The following is a 19,026-nucleotide window of genomic DNA, read 5'->3' as shown; positions in this document are numbered from 1 at the left end:
GGGGGGTGTAGCCTCTACTGGCTAGCATGAGGTCGAACGGAGAGAGCCGGAGCGCCCTGCTCGGCGTGTCCGCCGCCGGCGTCACGAAGCAGGACTCCACCACCTGCACCTCCTCCTCGCCGGCCATTCCTAAGAGTAGTTGTGTTGTTGTTTCTCCTTGTTGCTCTAGCTACTACCGGATGTTGTCTTGCTTTTCTTCTAGCGCTGCTGCTACTTCTAGCTACCCAGATGGAAATGGGCAGTGAGGATCGCATATCTTTTGGCATGTGATTGCATATCTTCTAGACATGATAATGGTAAAGAAAAGCGGTCTGGTTGATGTGGACATTCATGGCGATATCAACCCTCGTGGTTCCCTATAGTTGTATGATAGTGAGCAGAGCTTAGCATTTTTGTAGTACCATCACCATGCTGCTGTGTTACCCATTGAAGGAAACTAAACACATTGTTTGGAGGCAGGCGCACGTCCCGCCATTGATTCTCTGTCGGGCCCTGTTAGAGGCAGAGCAGGGAGAGATAGACGCCGGAAGAAGAGGCGAGAAGACAGACAGACACACAGATGGACGGACCGGTCAGTGGGAAAACAGCGAGAAGTGATCGCTCCATCAATAATTGCTTGTGAATATCTCTCCTTTTTCTTTAAGACGAAGACGATCTCTTCTTCCATATTCTTTTGAGCTTTCGCCCCATTTCCAACACAGACACAGTAGCTAACGCTACGAGAGAGAGGGGGGGGAGGAGAAGCAGTGAAAAAAATAGCGCGATACAGCAAAATAGTGCGGGCCTTGAAATACGCTATTAGCATGCTATATCGTGTTATAGCGTGCTATTAGCGTGCCATTGTACACGATTTATTTAGCGAGACAATTCTCAAAACGCTATAGCATGCTATTAGTGATGCTATAGCGCACTATTTTTCAAATCTTAGAGATGGCAGGGGAGAGCAGAGCAAGCAGAATGGCCGGCGGGGAGGAGGAGGTGCAGGTGGTAGAGTCCTGCTTTCTAACGCCGGCCGGGGACACGCCGAGTAAAGCACTCCGGCTGTCGCCGCTCAATCTTATGCTAGTCCACGAAGGCTACACCCGGCTCGTCCACTTCTACCATTGCCGTTCCGGTGACCAAACAGCCACCGGCGACTTCTTCGACGTGAGCCGGCTAAAGACAGCGTTGAGCAAGGCCCTTGTGCCCTTCTACCCCTTGGCCGGCCGCTTCAAGGAGGGCGGGGACGGCAGGTTGGAGATCGACTGCAACCGAAAGGGCATGCTCTTCCTCATGGCTCACTCTCGTCTCACAGACAGCCATCGCCAAAGAAAAGGAGGCTGTTTGTTCCCCGCATCGACGGCTCAGCCGGCCTCTTGTGCGCCACTCAGGTATATATGTGTGGTTCTTTCTTAAGGCTGTGTTCGGACTAGAGGAGAGCCAAGCAAAGGAATGGGAAAAGGTACAGGAAGTGAAGTTGGATGTACAGTGCAAATCACAGGTCTCCAAAGTAGAGGAATAAAAAAAATATGGTGTGTTCGGATCACAAGAAAAAACTTTCTAGCCTTTGCACATACTAGCTGTTGCACTCCGTTTGCTCTATATATACATACATAAACCACAAGCTTACGAACAACACACACCACACAGCCGTTCACGTCACACAGCCAAACCATTCACACAACCGTTCCTTACTGTTGAGTTCATTTGAACATCACATTTCCTCATTCAAGCAATACCACACCATCTATTTATATATAAAAAGTAATTGACGGGTTAACCACAAAAAAGAGAAATAGATTAAAATTCCCACAATAATTAGAAAGATCTAACCATCTATTTGGAGGATTAACGATTAATAGCCATTCGATTTAAGTGATTAAAATTACCCACCATTGCCATTACTTACATGGAAATTGGCCTTGGTTTAACAAAAAAAAACTGCACCTATTTCACGTCTAAAATCTCAATCTCTATTGCTTTTTTTTTTAAAGTCTCAATCTCTATTGCTGTCCTCCCCTCTTGCCCCGCATACAAGGAATTAGGTAAAAAAAAAGATAACCATAACCGTCAGATCCACATTAAAGCGGAAGAAATTACCCACCACTGCCATCCTCTTTTCATTGCATTACAAAAATATATATCCTTGAATTCTCCCGTATAGGTAAAAAAAATTTGTTTCGTGGGCTTGGAAAACATAAACGTGGAGGCTGCCCTACGACCTTCTACTGCCGCCGCCGTTGCGATGTCAAGATCTCTCACGCAGCTCCCGCTCCATAGACTATCCATAGACTACAGAAGGTCTCCTGGCAAGGTAGCAGGGACTATAGAAGGAAGGAAGCATGATGCAGAGGAAGGGGGGAAGAGCAACATGACAGCGATGGGCTGCAGGATCCATGGCGGGATGGAACTTTGCAGATGATCTGACGAAGAGATTTGGGAATAGTTCTTCCTTCATTGCCTAAGTTAGAGGTATGGCTCATGATTGATCACGGGTAGTGAATAGGATCCACTGTGACCTTGCAGCCTCCCTGTTCCCAAGTTATTTGCATATTGGATACATTCATGTTTAGTTTTCCTCAATTGCCTAAGGACTGCCTATGCGTGTACGTGCAGTCTCATCAAGATAAAGTTGCAAGTATTCCATGAGGTAATTGTTCACATTATTTTGTCTCAGCAAGAATACATGAATTGGTTATTCTCAGTCTTTCAATCATTGTATGTAGTAAAAACTTCTCAATCATTATCCAATTTCTATTAGCTAGCACAGGGAACGATCATGTCATTTGGCTAAGGCTACAATTGTCCTTGCAGAAAGCTCAGGTTTTGAGCAAGTAGAGCACTCTCCAAGGCGGGTAAAAATCTTGCTTCCTTTCTCATGTATCTATCAAACCAGCATGAGTCGACTGTGTAAACAGTTCACTGGATGCAGGATCAGGTATAAACCCACCTCTACTTAGTTTATTTTATTGTCAAGTTATCAAAGATGCAGACTGCCGCCTGCAAAAAAAAAAGGGCAGACCGCCGCCTAAAATATTTGGAAACATATGCAGCCGTAGAGGTTGAGGAGGACAATTGCAGCATGCACCCCACATAGCTGGAGTACGTGGACATCGATCCAGTATGGCTGCATGTGTAGACGCTCCAGTGGCATGGATACACATGTTTTCTCTCTCTTTTTACCGGTCAATTAATGATTTCATGGATTCAGAAAAAAAAATCTTTGAAAAACAGGCCAACATGAGATGTGTAGTGTACATGCACGTGTATGTAAGGGAATTTTAGTGATGCGAGGACACTAGCACCTGAACGCTGTACATAGTGCTTGATAGTTTGTGTCATACTCTCAGGTCGTATGTTGCACATGACCCAAGCAGCCTCACTGAGGGTAAAAACGCTCCCAGTCATACATTCCACCCAACACATCAAAATATACTGAACTACCTACTGCGTCGTCATGCAAATAATAAATAAAATTATGGTGCTTAAGTTGAATACTGAACTAGAGGCCTTGATATTCATGTTGACGGTGTACATTATTAGTTCACATGGAAGAAAGGGAGCATCTCTGATATAAATTTTCAAGCAAGCAGTCAGTATATATACATATGAATGCTACATCTCTCTCTCTCTCTCTCTCTCTCTCTCTCTCTCTCTCTCTCTCTCTCTTCTGTTTATCAGAAGGAATGAAAGTGTTGATATAATCGCACCGTAACTAGGTACCTTTTTTCAGGAGAATATTTTATGATCAATTTTATCCTTGTAACTTTACTAATTTCATTTCTATTTTCCCTACTTTTCATGTGATGGACATGTTAATTGCATTTGCATGATCTGCATTGCAAGCTTTAAATAAACCTACACAAGTGTGTGGAGTTCATGTCACAATTCTATCAGATTTTTCATGCTGATACGTGAGATATTACAGGCTTCATCCATTCCTTCAAATAGAATAAACTGTGCAATTGTTTACATTGCCATTATCAACATTTTTGTCTAAAATTTTGCGGGATATACTTTTAATATGCCTGGCATTGGTAATTTATCTTGCGTCACACTTGAAAGATTTCAGCTCTTAGTTGCATGGCCGCACAGGGACATGAGATAAATGGGCCTCAACCATCAAAGATAATATTCTAATATTTGCTTCGCTTCACCTTTCCCACTGCAACCTATATAGAAAATTTTACTACTGTAGCTTTGAGAAAATTATTTTGTATGTTGAAAAGCACTTTTCTCCCTTACCGAGTGCATTATTTATTTGTAAATTTTGGTGTCATTTTTTTAACTATGCAGTCTACGAGACGAGTGTGTCGTCTTGGAATGTAATATGATCCCTCCCATTTGTATTGACTTCAGCCTTAATGAATACACACCATCTTGGATGTATTTACATCAAAAGATTTTTCTAAATAACTTATAATATAGGAATACATTGCGAACTGAATAGTGACATGAGAATAAGTTTGGGTTGACAATATCAGTGTTTCAGCAAGACATGGATCGAACTGGTACTCGGTCCAATAGGGATGTAGAATTGAAAGTAGTGGTGATAGAGAAACAATAAGTCTTTTAGAGCTTCTTATAAATCAGGTGGAAGCGGAAAATTGCATGACAATACGATCTCACAAGAAGTAGCAATTTTTCTCGATGGATGATATATTTTGCTACTAAACTTTCAATGTTTTCATGTAAGGATATATACATGACACACTATTCACATGTGATATGTTCTATGTAAGTTAATTCGAAGCTCTATTCATGGAGACATGTATCTTCTATATGTTCTTTATGCTTCTCCTACATATTGTCTTTGATATTTAATGTGGCAGGCTTTGATTCATTGCTATTAGTTAGAAGGTGCGCGAGATTATTTTGCTATTCTTATATTGAAGTAATACATGTTCCGGTAATACTGGGGACCAACATATGTTTTTCGAAGGAGAAGCTCTGTTATTCCTTGCATCTCTAAATCACACTTGCAGTGGGATCCCTATGGTTTGAGAAGATGTTTTATCGACGCCAAAATAAAATTCAAAAGATTGGGATTTTCTGGAGAACTGCAAGCACTACACTTAAATCTTAGCGTTCGACTTTTACATATTGTGAAGGAGAATTCACTTTCTGGCAATTTTTAATCTTATATTGGTGTCGTGTGACCATGTTGTTATAAAAGTATAGAAGCATCTTTTCCTTTTGTGGGCAGAGGTCATACAGAGCTAAAGATTTATTATCTGCTCAATTAGGTTCACATATGTTTAATCCTTTCTTTTGCCGGGAACACATATGTTTATTCACGTGATGTACATTTTGGATCTTTTCCACCATGTATTATCTCTATTAGTGACCATGCATGTTCGCCAAAAGACTATATGGATACCTCTTGTAATGTTAGAAGTGCCGATCAAGCTCAGGATAATGTGTTTTTATGCCAAGCAAGAGGTTGAATAAGTCATGCTTTTAGCACAGTTGTCAAGACATGCACTGAGTTGCATCATCTATTCTAAGTTATATTTAACCTCGGCATGTTGGATATTTGAAACTGTTTGAATCATTTTGATTATTATCCGCACGAGCAATCAAAGTCGGGGGAGAATGTTTGGACACTTGGAGAATTATTGTAGTATTTGTGATAACCATATATGTATACGAATTATGTTCTCCTATGTATCTTGATATTGTTTAATGAAATCTGCCAGTGAATGATGTTGTATAACAGTTTTGACATTAAATGTAGTTGCATTTAGCCCAAAGTACAAATGCGCTTCATAAATGTAAATCAACTATTCGTTGGGTATTGTTTTTGTAACTACAGAAATGATATTTTATATTCACAGTTCCGTCTGATTTTTTTTTCAGAAATCAAATAATATGCTCATTATAAACTTTCTGAAGTTCTAGCCCGCGCATCGAGCGGGCCACTTTGCTAGTTTCCAGTAACAGCCAATGAATCCAAACTACCGTAGGCGATCAGAAAATGAAGATGAATTCGTTTTTCTCATACACCCTACATTAGATGGCAGTAGCTCATCCACAAAAATGCCAATACATACATCCATCCTCACTGGATCCACATACATGCATGAAACACTTGCCGGCCATGAGGTCCTGTGCCAAAGACGATTCCACATGGAGAGAGAGAGAGAGAGAGAGAGAGAGAGAGAGAGAGAGAGAGATCTTTCAAGCCTTAGTTCAAAAATTGTGTGAGAAGTGCAATCTTGAAGACTGAACATGTGTATCCGTGGAAGAGCAAGTAGGTATATTTCTATACCCAATATCAAAGAATGCAAGCAATCAGACGGTGCAAGATATATTCCAACATAGTTGATCAACGGTCAGTTATTATCTTCGAGTTGTGCTCAACGCGATAACATCACTATCATGCAACTACATACGCTTGCCATCCTTACGCCCACATCGCATCTTAAGACAGCGAAAATTTGCATACTTTCAGGTACTACTTATGTTCTATTTTGACATGGTAAATTCATACTAGGGAAATTTGATGTGTGCATATCTCTAATTTCAGCATGAAATTTACAGAATTGTCTTGGAGCTATTGACGGCACTCACTTTCCCATGACCATTCCACCTGGACAGCAAGATCCATATAGAAATAGAAAACAAGGACTGTCACAAAATTGCATGGTCACATGCGACTTTGATCTAAAGTTCGTGCATGTACATCCTGGTTGGGAGAGTTCTGCTTCAGATGCAAGAGTTCTGCAAGACTCACTTAAGCATGGTTTTAGTGTATACCCTGGTAAATTCTATCTTGTAGATGCGGGCTATGCAAACACACCTGAATTCATTGCTCCATATAGGGGAACAAGGTATCATTTGCAAGAACAAGGAAAAGTCTAGCAGAGGCCGCAATCCGCCAAAGAATTGTTCAACCTCCGCCATGCTCAGCTTCGGAATCATGTTGAGAGAATTGTCAGTATATTAAAAAAGAGGTATCCCATACTAAAGGCTGCTACGTCATATGATATTGACACTCAGGTTGATATTTCTATGGCTTGTTGTGTGATTATAAATGAAAGCAATATGGAAGATGTACCAGATGGAGATACCAAATACAATGTTGATGTGCCCTTATTTGATAGCATGCGGCAAGCTGGGAATGACATGCGAGATGCCATGGCAAATGCAATGTGGGCTGACTACAATGCAAGGCGATGAGCCCTATGTAATAAAGGTAAAACAATTTGGTTTGTACTGGAAGTAATTCTAGTCAATCAAAAGGATTTGTGATCAAGTTTCATTTAACATTGCATTAGTACTAGCACATCTAACCAGGAACACATACACAAAAGTCACGTACCCTTTCCTAGCCTAGTACCTTAGCACTACATGATAATTTGTTACCATTAAAATTGCATTAGTAGTACTACAAGTGCCTGCAACAACATACAAAGCCACTTCTTGAGGTGTTTTGAATTTTATTTCTTAACCATCCCAGTCATAATGCATTAGTTGAAACCGAGAGGAAGACTTCCCTGTTGTCCTTGTTGACGGTGAAGAGGTCAGCTGCTTTTACCATATCTTCCATTTGTAAATTCGGCAACCCCTCAAGTGCAACAATGCATTTTTGTATGCTACAGGGATCCTCCAATTTCCTCTCCTCGATGGCTTGCAAACCATTCCATCTCTTCTGTTTTGAGGTTCAGGTACCTCTCATGGAAATCATCAATACTAGAATTAATCTTCTGTCTTTTCCCCCGCTTAGCACTAGTAAGCTCAGGAGCAGAATGAGATGGTTGACAATTTCTATGTGTTGGTAGTGCATCTTGTGATTGAACATGTAATACGGAATCTTTCACCTGAGTTGAGTTCACAACTTCTAGGTCTAATGGATCATCTGTGCAGAACCAATCAGTGCTTCCATTGTCCTCTTCAGTATCAGTATGCATGCATGAATCCCCAGGAGCAGGTAGGTTTGGTGTAGGTGAGCAAAAATGCTCCTCGGGACCTTCCAACTGCTGCGAATATGATGTAGTGACCTGAGAGAATTTTGTGGCCTTGCTTGCATAATAGTCCATGCCACGACAACCCCCTCCTTGAGTGTAGCGCCCTGCATGGATTATGTCCAGAAGAATCTCACTTAAGATTATTGTACAAGACAAACCGTAACTCGAGTTAAGGATTTAAAACTCACCATCGTATAGAGCAAATAGATCATTATAGTATGGGAATGACTTGTGTTGCCATCGGAGGGCATGTTTGTTCTTACGGGCCTTTAATTCTTCCCAAACACTGCCCCAGCCAGTTTTTCATTCATTCTAACACAATCAATTGTAGTTATACAGACATATACTTCATAAAAAACTTGTGCCGCAAATCCATATATGTAGGTGACATTTTTGAAGTTTGGCAGCTTGGTCTTAGGGACGGCAACGCACCATGGCGCCATGGACGGCACAACCATGTTCCACTTCCTCCAAACATGGACCACTTTCACTAGGGATGGCGACCGGGCTTTGGTGAATCTCCCATGCCATGACCGCTCCTGCTTGTATGCGCGTGATCCCCCTGCTATTCATCTCGATGCCCTCTCTGTTTTTTGTCCCAAGATGATCCTATCCCAGACCTCTGTTGTCAACAAGCTTGAGGTTTTCACCCTCCATAAGCACCATCTTTCCACTCTTAAGCACATGTGCGGCGGCGTTGGCGTGAGCACCTTCGGTGTCCTCAGCGCCCACGCGTGGCAGTGCATGTCTCTAGCCCGGAGGCTAGCGCCGGACTCCACAAAGTGCCTCACGTTCATGGCCAACGTCCGAAGCAGAATGACACCACCACTCCTAGATAGCTACTTCGGCAACGCGATAATAGATATAAGTGTTGCCGAAGAAGCACATAGCATCACCTCCGGCGACCTAGCCTACGTCCCGCGCCGTATCAAAGACATCATCAGTCGGGTGGATGATGAGCTGGTGCATTCGGCGGTCGACCATGTTGAGCTAGCGTTAGCAGAGAGGGACAACTTGCCCACTGGCGGAGCTACATGTAATGAAAATGGGCTATGGCCCGCCCATTCCAAAGCTAATACAGTGTAGGATTAAAGTAAACTGAGCCACGAGAAAAAAATATAGTGATCTTCCTTCATATTGGCCCGCCCAGCTTTGGTTGGGTAGCTCCGCCACTGAACTTGCCGTACCCCTGCGACAGGTAATTTGCCGGTGTCCGACATCAGAGTGGTCAACTGGCTTGGCTTGCCGTTGTATGATCTGGATTTCGGCAGGGGAAAGCCACTGGCTATGTTGCGTGCTGAATCAAGCCGTGGAGGTCTTGTGCACCTGATGAACAGCACAAAGGGGGATGATAGCGTGCACCTGGTCATCTATACAGAGACTGCAATTCTCAAGGAGTTCAAGCGTTTGTTTTATGCCAAGTTTGACGGCATGCTGCATTCCAAGTTCTAGTTGGCCGGCTAGTGTCCCATGCACTTCCATTTTATTTCTTTGAACATATCCAATCGTATGTGCCTTAGCTGTTTTTGTCTAAGTGTATGTCTAGTTTCAAAATAAGTCCAGATCTAATAATGTGGGTGTCTTTGAGTGTATTGGAGACGCGCATGGACAATTGTTTAGCCAAGGCAGATAAGCAGCAAAAGATCACATTTCACAAGCATCGTTTGTCATGTAATAGATCAAGTGATCTCTAATCCTAAAGGAACATAAATAAATTTGAGACAGATCAGCAATCTCCAACCCACAAGATATTATGATGGCATAGGTGTTTTTTCTTTAGAGGAGACCAAAACCGGACCAAATTGAAGGCAAACAGAAGTAGTTGGTGCCGATACCAAACTTCATCGTTTTTGTTAGAATAAAACGCTAATGCAAGATCATAGACGACACACCGAGGCACGATATTTGTTAACGAGGTTCACCAATATGGCTACATCCCCGGGGCATGACTACGGGCGCTCCTCCCCAAGATACCGCAACACCGGCCGCCCGGGCGCCGGCACAAGCCGTCGGCTCCCCCGCGTACCTGTTGCTATCAAGTCGTCATAGGTTACAACGTGTGCTGCCCCTCCGTATATAAGAGGCCTAGGATACAAGTGTCTGACTCCTACACAACTCGTACCTAACCACACCAATTACAACTCCAAGTCTACGTAACCCCTTGCGTACATAATATTCGACACAAATATAACGGTTTTCCCTCTTTTCCTTGAGCGGAGTGTCTCATGTTGATGGAAATAGAACACATGGTTTTGGTGGCCCATCTCTACCTGAATCATTTGATAACTTCAGTGCAACAAGGTGTCACCTACATGCGTACATATATGAAAAGCTTCCTCTCTCAAAACAAGCTTTCGTCCTACTTTATATATAAAGCACCAACGATAGTAAACGATCGATCGATACGAATTAGTGACGAAGATCTCATACACATCAAAACAAAGGATAAATGGACAATATAAATCGCACGAAAAACTGTTTAAGAGCGCAAAAACGACATGACTACGCCACTGAGCAAGAGCAGAGAAAGTCCAGTAGGAGACACAGCACCATGACCCAGGGCACATGGACTGCACAACAGCACCCCAAGAGGGTAGTCGCACAGGGTGTCACCGCTGTGGAGTCCATAGCGGACATGGGTTTTCACCAGACGCCCTGGCATGAAAAAGATAATCACAACAAAATTATCAAGAGAAAACGGACACCCGTGCTGGCGCCAAAGCACAGACCTTTCGCCGGTCTCTTTCCCGAGCCATAACGAGTGCTCAACAACCTTCCTCCCCTCCTCGGTATATTAGATGGATTCCAATAATTTAACCTTTGTTGCCATGGCCCATGGCTAAGGTAACCGAGCAGAGTGAGCACCATCACAGACAGAGCACAAGGACTAAATAAAATGAACCAAAAATGCTTTAGCCCGTAAAAGTCCATTTCATTAGAATTATTTGTCTTTACCGCGCTAAACAAATCGAGCAGTCCACGAGCAACTACTCTACTCTGCACCTGAGACCAGAAGAGTAAATTCAATTGGATAAGCCTAGCATAGTTGCTTAAGATTATTAATCAGGGTACAAACATCCAATAGGTTACAAACATCAAACATCCGTGTCACTAACACACTCCAGGACATGAAAATTATTTGATCTAGGCCAACTGAAATTATATTATTCGACAGAGACCATCAAAATAATAGTCTCGGCACATATGAGATGCTTGAAGAACACAAATAGAAACGGAGGTGTGAGAAAACACTAGCCCCGGCCAGCTAGAACTTGGAATACACCATGCTCTCGAACTTGGCATACAACAAACGCTTGAATTCCTTGAGGATGGTAGCGTCTATACACATGACGATGTGCACGCTGCCATCCCCATGCGCGCTGTCAACCAGGTGTGCGAAGCCTCCACGGTTTGATTCGGCGCGCAGCACAGCCAATGGCTTTCCCCAGCTGAAATCCACGTCGTACAGCGGCATGCTGAGCCAGCTGACCACTCTCATGTCCGTCGCCAGTAGATTGCCTATGGCAGGGCTATTGTCCCTCTTTGCTTGGTCGAGCTCGAGGTAGTCGACCGCTGAACGTACCAGCTCGTCGTCCACCCGGCCAAGGGTGTCCTTGATCCGGTGCGCGATGTAGGCCAGGTCGCCCGAGGTGATGCCACGCGCTTCATCGGCAACACTGACGTTTATCACCGCGTTGCCGAAGTAACCGTCCGGGAACGGTGGCGTCATGGCGCGCCGGATGTTGGCGGCGAACGCGAGGCGCGTCGTGGAGTTTGGTGGGAGCTGTCGAGCTAGACACATGCACTGCCACAAATGGGCGCTCACGGCACTGAAGGTGCTAACACCGGAGCCACCGCAGATGCGCTTGAGGGTGGAAAGTTGATCCTTGCGAAGGGTGAAAACCTCATTGACCACGGGCCCCAAGGGCTGGGATAGGTTGATCTTGAGGCAAAAAAGGGAGAGGGTGTCAGGATGAACAGCGGGTGGGTACCGTGCACACAAGTGGGTGCGGTCATGGTAGGGGAGCTTCACCACTGCCCGGTCGCCATCCCTCGAGAAAGTTGACCATGTCTGGAAGAAGTGGAACGTGGAAATGCCATCCATGGTGCCATGGTGCACTGCCGTCCCTAAGGCCACCCCACCACACTTGAAAAATGTCACCTACACATACATACATGGATTAGTTTGTTACACATGTAGGCATGTATATGTAATACATATAGTAGTGCACTACCATATATAATATAGTTGAGTTGGTTAGAAAGAAAAAAAGACGGACAAAAATAAAAACTAGCTCTTTATGTAAGAATCAGACTGACCTGGGTGGCACACACCTCAGCTGAGAGCATTTGGGGAACAAACAACCTCCTCAGCCTTGGTGATGGTTTCAAATCGCTAAAGTCGTCGATGGTAAGTTGGGAGCGAGCCACGAGGAAAAGCATGCCCTTGCTGTTGCAACCGATCTCTAACCTGCCGTCGGCGTCCACCCTGAGGCGGCCGGCCATGGGGTAGAAGCCCACAAGGGCCTTGCCTAGCGCTGTCTTCAACTTGGTCACGCTGAAGAAGTCGTCGGTGGTTTCGGTGCCGGGACATCGACGGTAGAAATGAACGAGCGGGTTGTAGCCTCTGTTGGCTAGCATGAGGTCGAGTGCCGAGAGCCATAGCGCTTTCCTCAGCGTGTCCACGGCCGGCGTTACGAAGCAGGACTCTACCACCTGCACCTCCTCCTCACCGGCCATTCTAGTTGTTTCGCCTTCTTGCTCTCTCCCTCCAGTTCTTCTTTTTCCTTCTACTGCTAACTACTACTCCCTCCGTCCGGATTTATTAGGCCTCTCAGCATCACAAGCATGTCCCTTTTTATAAGGCCTTGCTTTGGAAAGGTGCATGCATGCAACCATTTCATTGGTTGTATTGAAAGCCATTGTTGTTGGTGCCATGGCTGGAAAATTAATTCACTTCATGCATATTTTTTCATTGGCTGCATGCATGTGAGAGAGTGCATTGGGAGTGGAATGGAAGAATTAATGTGAGCAATTTACTATGTGTCTTGGTCTAAGAAAAGTTGTCTTTAGGCCTAATAAATCCGGACGGAGGAAGTACCTCCGTATAAATGGGCACCGATCATGGAGCAATTATTTGAAGAGAAGGATCGCATTCCACAAGCAGCAATTATTTAAAAGCATCCTTCTTTCGATATATGATCTGTATCAACCAGGACCAGACAATTAAAGGTAAATAAAAGTTGATGGAGACATTCATGCCGATTTGGGATCCCATCATTTTCTTTCACTACAGCTGTACGTACCATACGATGATGCGTCTCCCATTGATGCAAATCAAAGACATTGGTGGCCCATCTCCATCGTCAACTAGTACTACCTCAGTGTCTCGGTTAACTCACCACATGTTTCTTACTACGACTACTGTATGCTGGACTAGTGAATATCCAAAGGAGGCTAGGTCCAACCTGACACAAAGACTAGGGGCAAGCATCAATGTTCTTAATAGTTTCTGCCAGCAGTATCAAATTCTAGTTCTTTTTCGAACAAGTGTCAAATTTTGGTGAAGACATTGATCCTGCCTGGCTGGACCCATATGATATTTGAGTAGAAACAACATTAATTTACATTACATACATTATTACAAGGAAAATCATATTTTTAGAAATAGTCTTTTCAGCAGGGTGCCGCTAAATGGTCTCATGTGCAAATAGCCCGTTATAGCCCGCTATAGCTGATTTGAAGGTCTGCCGCTATTTAAAACATTGGTAAAAATTAGTCCCTCACCGAGTTCAGCGACCTTCCTCCCCCTCAGTATATAGATGGATTCAAATAAATTTAACTTTCGCTGCCATGGCTGAAGGTGACCGCCTGACATGGCAGATTGAAGCACCACCACAGATAAAGCACAGGGACTAAAGAAAAAGAACCAAGAGTGACTGAGCACGTAAACCATTCCATTTGCATTAATTCGGTTCATCGCACTAAACAAAATCATGCATTCCACGAGCAACTACTCTACTCTGCAGCTGCTACCAAAAGGTTTGACTTCAATTGGATAAGCATAGCGCAGCTGCTTCAGATTATTTCTCGGGGTACAAACACCCTACAGGGTACAAATATCAAAGATCCATGTCTCGAACACACCTGGTAAATGCAGGTTAAAACTTGGAATACAACATGTTGTTGAATTTGGCATACAACAAACGCTTGAACTCACTGAGAATTGCAACCTCTATAGACATGATGATGCGCACACTGCCATCACCCTCTGCACTGTCAATCAGGTGCACAAAACCTCCACGGTTTGGTTCAGCACGGAACATAGCCAATGGCCTCCCCCAGCTGAAATCCGCATCGTACGACGGCATGCCAAGCCAGCTGACAACTCTTATGTTGGTCACCGGCAAATTGCCTGCAGCCGGGCGCTCGTCGTCTCTCTTTGTTAGCTCGAGGTAGTCGATTGCCGAATGCACTAGCTCATTGTTCACCCGGCTGTGGGTGTCTCTGATTCGCCGCACGATGTATGTCAGCTCACACGAACTGATGTCACGCACTTTGTCGGTGACACTTAGGTTTATTATAGCATTGCCGAAGTAGCCGTCTGGGAGTGGTGGCCTCATGATGCGACGGATGTTGGCTGAGAACATAAGCTGGGTCGTAGCGTCCGGCGGTAGCATCCGGGCTAAGCACATGCATTGCCACAGGTGGGCACTGACTGCACTGAAGGTGCTCACGGCATCCCCACCAGAAATGCGCTTGAGAGTTGAAAGTTGGTCCTTGGAAAGGGTGAAGACAACAACCTCGTTGACGACATGCCCCGGCTGTGGAGGTAGGTTGATATTGGGGCTAAAAACAGCAAGTGCTTCGGGATGAACAACGGATGGATCACGCGCACACAAGCGTGTGCGGTCATGGCAGGGGAGGTTCACCATAGCCCGGTCGCCGTCCCTGGAGAAAGCTGACCACGTCCGGAAGAAGTGGAATACAACAGAGCCGTCCATGGCAGCATGGTGCGTTGCCGACCCTAAGACCACCCCACCACACTTCAAAAATGTCACCTACATACATAGACATGTTCGTGGTACATATTACTAATTGCAGCATGGGGCGTTGCCGACCCTCAGACCAACCCACCACACTTCAAAAATGTCACCTACATACATAGATGTATGGCTTAATTTGTGGTACATATTACTAATTGCTTCGTAGTAGTAAATGTTAGTACTGTTAATTGTAATTGATTTTGGATAGTAGAAAAAAAAGGAGCAATTAGGAATCAAACGGACCTGTGCAGCCCACAAGAGGCCGTCTGAGTTGTCGACGTGGGGAACAAACAACCTTCTTTGCTTTGAGGATGGTTTGAAGTCGTTGAAGTCATCCATGGTGAGACGAGACTGAGCCACAAGGAAGAGCATGCCCTTGCCGTTGCAGTCGATCTGTAACCGGCTGTCGGCGCCCGCCCTTAAGCGGCCGGCCAGGGGGTAGAAGGGCACAAGTGCCTTGCCCAACGCCGTCTTCAACCTTGTCACGTCGAAGAAGTCGTCGCAGGCGGTTTCTGGTCGGCGGTAGAAGTGGACGAGTGGGGTGTAGCCTCTGTTGGCTAGCATGAGGTCGAACGGCGACAGCGGGAGCGCTCTGCTCGGCGTGTCCGCCGCCGGCGTGACGAACGAGGACTCGACCACCTGCACCTCCTCCTCGCCGGCCATTCTGGAGTAGTAGTTGTTTCTCTCCTTGTTGCTCTACCTACTGTCTTTCTTTTCTTTTCTCTTCCTACCGAGTTGGAAATGGGCAGTGAGGACTGATGAGCAAGGATCGCATATCCTTTGGCATGTGATCGCTCAGCGGTCTCCAGTCCTATAAAATTTAGACCTGATAATGGTGAAGAAAGGAGGTCGATCTGGTTGATGGGGACATTCATGGCGTTAATATCAAATCTCGTCGTTTTCTTTCTCTACAGCTGTGTCCTCAGTCCTCACCATGATGCTGTCTCCTACTCCTACATATTCAAGGAAATTAAAGACATTGTTTGGTGGCAGGCGCAGGTCCAGCTATTGATGCTCGTCCCCACCCCTTGATGCTCGATCAGTGGGAAAGGGCGGGCCACCGCTCTGCTCGGCGTGTCCGCCGCCGGCGTGACGAACGAGGACTCGACCACCTGCACCTCCTCCTCGCCGGCCATTCTGGAGTAGTAGTTGTTTCTCTCCTTGTTGCTCTACCTACTGTCTTTCTTTTCTTTTCTCTTCCTACCGAGTTGGAAATGGGCAGTGAGGACTGATGAGCAAGGATCGCATATCCTTTGGCATGTGATCGCTCAGCGGTCTCCAGTCCTATAAAATTTAGACCTGATAATGGTGAAGAAAGGAGGTCGATCTGGTTGATGGGGACATTCATGGCGTTAATATCAAATCTCGTCGTTTTCTTTCTCTACAGCTGTGTCCTCAGTCCTCACCATGATGCTGTCTCCTACTCCTACATATTCAAGGAAATTAAAGACATTGTTTGGTGGCAGGCGCAGGTCCAGCTATTGATGCTCGTCTCCAGCCATTGATGCTCGTTCAGTGGGAAATGGCGGACCACCGTCCCGCCATTGTTTGGTGGCACGCGTTATTGCGATTTGATTCTCGTCCATCCATAGGTCATGCTGCTGGCAGCAGCCAAAGAAAATGGTGAGATCTGATCGCTCCATCAATAATTGCTTGCGAAGATGCCATCTCTTTCCTTTTTTTAAGAGGAAACCATCTCTACTTCAACATGTTTTAGTGCTGCTTTTGCTCCATTGCCAACACAGTAGCTAACGCTAGAAGAGAGAGAGAGAGAGAGAGAGAGAGAGAGAGAGAGAAGATAGGTGAGGGGAGAGGAAGGAGAATGGCCAGCGAGGAGGAGGTGCGGGTGGTAGAGTCTTGCTTTGTAACACCGGCCGCGGACACGCCGAGCAGAGCGCTCCGTCTGTCGCCGCTGGACCTCATGCTAGTCCACGGAGGCTACACCCCAGTCGTCCACTTCTACCGTCCACGTACCGGCGATGAAACTACCTCCGGTGACTTCTTCGACGTGACAAGGTTGAAGACGGCGTTGAGCATGGCTCTTGTGCCCTTCTATCCGTTGGCCGGCCGCTTCAAGGAGGGCGTGGACGGCAGGATGGAGATCGACTGCAACGGAAAAGGCATTCTCTTCCTGGTGGCTCACTCTCGCCTTGCCGTCGATGACTTTAGCAACTTCGAGCCATTGCCAAAGCAAAGGAGGCTGTTTGTTCCCCACATCGACGGCTCAGCCGGCCTCTTGTGCGCTATTCAGGTATATCTGGTTCTTTCTTAACAAGTTTTTTTAGGACCTCCTTTACAAGTTTTTCATTCATTCAAAAACAATCAAATGTAAAACTTGTGCCGCAAATCCATATATGTAGGTGACATTTTTGAAGTGTGGCAGCGTGGTCTTAGGGATGGCAACCCACCATGGCGCCTTGGATGGCACTGCCATGTTCCACTTCCTCCAGACATGGACTGCTTTCTCTAGGGATGGCGACCGAGCTTTGGTGAACCTCCCCTGCCATGACCGCTCCCGCTTGTATGCGCGCGATCCACCTGTTGTTCATCCCGATGCCCTCTCCGTTTTTTGCCCCAAGATGATCCTATCACAAACCTCTATTGTCAACAAGCTTGAGGTTTTCACCGTCCGTAAGGACCATCTTTCTACTCTTAAGCTCACGTGCGGTGGTGTGAGCACCTTCAGTGCACTGACCGCCCACACGTGGCAATGCATGTGTCTAGCTCGGAGGCTACCACCAGACTCCACAACACGCCTCGCATTCATGGCCAATGTCCGACGCAGAATGACGCCACCGCTCCCGGACGGTTACTTCGGCAACGCGATAATAAACATAAATGTCGCTGAAGAAGCACAGAGCATCACGTCTGGCGACCTAGCCTTTGTGGCACGCCGTATCAAAGACACCATCACCCGGGTGGACGATGAGCTAGTGCATTCGGCGGTCGACTACGTCGAGCTAGCATTAGCAGAGAGGGACAACCGCCATACCCCGGCGATGGGCAACTTGCCGGTGACGGACATTAGAGTGGTCAACTGGCTTGGCTTGCCGTTGTATGATTTGGATTTCAGCTGGGGAAAGCCATTGGCTGTGATGCGTGCAGAATCAAGCCGCGGAGGTCTTGTGCACCTGATGAACAGCACACAGGGGGATGGCAGCGTGCAGCTAGTCATCTATACAGAGGCTGCAATTCTCACGGAGTTCAAGCGTTTGTTTTATGCCAAGTTCGACGATATACTGCATTCCAAGTTCTAGTTGGCCGGCTAGTGTCCCATGCACTTCCATTTTATTTCTTTGAACATCTCCAATCCTATGTGCCTTAGTTGTTTTTGTCTAAGTGTGTGTCGAGGACTCGAGGTTCAGTTAGTCCAGATCTAATAATGTGTATGTTTTTGAGTGTATTGGAGACAGGCATGGACAATTGTGTAGCTAAGGCAGATAATCAGCAAAATATCGCATTTCACAAGCATGTTTTTACATGTAACCCATCAGTAGTCTCGAATCCTAAAAAGGAACATATAACAACTAGATACAGATCAGCAATCTCCAACCCTCAAGATATTATGATTGCATCAATGCTTTTTCTTTAGATGAGACCAGAACCGGACCAAATTGAAGGTAAACAGAAGTAATTGGCGCCGATACCAAACTTCACCGTTTTCCTTCTTTCCCTTCCGAAAAGGGTTTCCCCCGCTTTATATATAAAGCACCATCACCGAACAAGTTGAAACTGGCTGACACACACACACACACACACACACACACGCACGCACGCACGCGCGCACGCACGCACGCACACGCGCATGCACGCACGCACGCACACGCGCATGCACGCACGCACACGCGCGCGCGCACACACACAGACACACCCAAGGCTGCATACAAGGGCGCTGAAAACGGCAACACCACCCCAACAAACACCTAGTAAACACCAGATGGAACACTCACTACCAGAAAAACTTGTTTTGCCGACGGCTGTATCTATGCCGACGGCCCCCGTCGGCATATATGGTCATACCCCGACGGCCC

At 45.8% G+C, this 19,026-nt stretch overlaps 3 protein-coding genes and 1 pseudogene across 5 annotated transcripts; 2 read left to right on the top strand and 2 right to left on the bottom strand.

Annotated features, from left to right (window-relative positions):
* Positions 1-930: 930 nt before the first annotated feature.
* Positions 931-9,401, top strand: LOC125528071 (annotated as a pseudogene).
* Positions 9,402-10,981: 1,580 nt separating this feature from the next.
* Positions 10,982-13,759, bottom strand: LOC125528074 (putrescine hydroxycinnamoyltransferase 1-like). 3 transcript variants are annotated; one of them, XM_048692592.1, is made up of 3 exons: positions 12,270-13,759; positions 11,983-12,111; positions 10,982-11,892 (listed from the first exon to the last, which is right to left on the bottom strand). In XM_048692592.1, the coding sequence occupies exons 1-3, from the start codon at positions 12,687-12,689 to the stop codon at positions 11,215-11,217; spliced, it is 1,227 nt and encodes a 408-aa protein (XP_048548549.1). In that variant the 5' UTR covers positions 12,690-13,759; the 3' UTR covers positions 10,982-11,214. The 3 variants fall into 3 exon arrangements, with proteins under 3 accessions (XP_048548549.1, XP_048548547.1, XP_048548548.1); XM_048692590.1 differs by having other exon boundaries at positions 10,982-12,111; XM_048692591.1 differs by having other exon boundaries at positions 10,982-12,111; positions 12,285-13,759.
* A 239-nt stretch (positions 13,760-13,998) lies between these two features.
* LOC125528073 (putrescine hydroxycinnamoyltransferase 1-like) lies at positions 13,999-15,845 on the bottom strand. Its single transcript, XM_048692589.1, has 2 exons — positions 15,239-15,845; positions 13,999-15,010 (listed from the first exon to the last, which is right to left on the bottom strand). The coding sequence occupies exons 1-2, from the start codon at positions 15,656-15,658 to the stop codon at positions 14,111-14,113; spliced, it is 1,320 nt and encodes a 439-aa protein (XP_048548546.1). The 5' UTR covers positions 15,659-15,845; the 3' UTR covers positions 13,999-14,110.
* A 719-nt stretch (positions 15,846-16,564) lies between these two features.
* LOC125528072 (hydroxycinnamoyltransferase 4-like) lies at positions 16,565-18,463 on the top strand. The gene is made up of 2 exons (XM_048692587.1): positions 16,565-17,246; positions 17,356-18,463. Exons 1-2 carry the CDS (start codon positions 16,818-16,820, stop codon positions 18,250-18,252), a joined length of 1,326 nt encoding a protein of 441 aa, XP_048548544.1. The 5' UTR covers positions 16,565-16,817; the 3' UTR covers positions 18,253-18,463.
* Positions 18,464-19,026: the final 563 nt, after the last annotated feature.

This window comes from Triticum urartu, unplaced genomic scaffold (genome assembly GCF_003073215.2).
Source record: "Triticum urartu cultivar G1812 unplaced genomic scaffold, Tu2.1 TuUngrouped_contig_4615, whole genome shotgun sequence".
In the NCBI taxonomy this organism is placed as follows: domain Eukaryota; kingdom Viridiplantae; phylum Streptophyta; class Magnoliopsida; order Poales; family Poaceae; genus Triticum; species Triticum urartu.
Note: the sequence above shows the minus strand (reverse complement) of the source record. Positions and strands in the feature narration are given on the sequence as shown.

Bases quoted from the DNA above. Each gene is read 5' to 3' on its own strand.
- LOC125528074 (XM_048692590.1), bottom strand. From the start codon at position 12,689: ATGGCCGGTGAGGAGGAGGTGCAGGTGGTAGAGTCCTGCTTCGTAACG. The intron at 12,112-12,269 runs GTCAGTCTGATT...ATGTATGTGTAG, and splicing joins CTGAGGTGTGTGCCACCCAG to GTGACATTTTTCAAGTGTGG.
- LOC125528073 (XM_048692589.1), bottom strand. From the start codon at position 15,658: ATGGCCGGCGAGGAGGAGGTGCAGGTGGTCGAGTCCTCGTTCGTCACG. The intron at 15,011-15,238 runs GTCCGTTTGATT...CTATGTATGTAG, and splicing joins GCCTCTTGTGGGCTGCACAG to GTGACATTTTTGAAGTGTGG.
- LOC125528072 (XM_048692587.1), top strand. From the start codon at position 16,818: ATGGCCAGCGAGGAGGAGGTGCGGGTGGTAGAGTCTTGCTTTGTAACA. The intron at 17,247-17,355 runs GTATATCTGGTT...CCATATATGTAG, and splicing joins GCCTCTTGTGCGCTATTCAG to GTGACATTTTTGAAGTGTGG.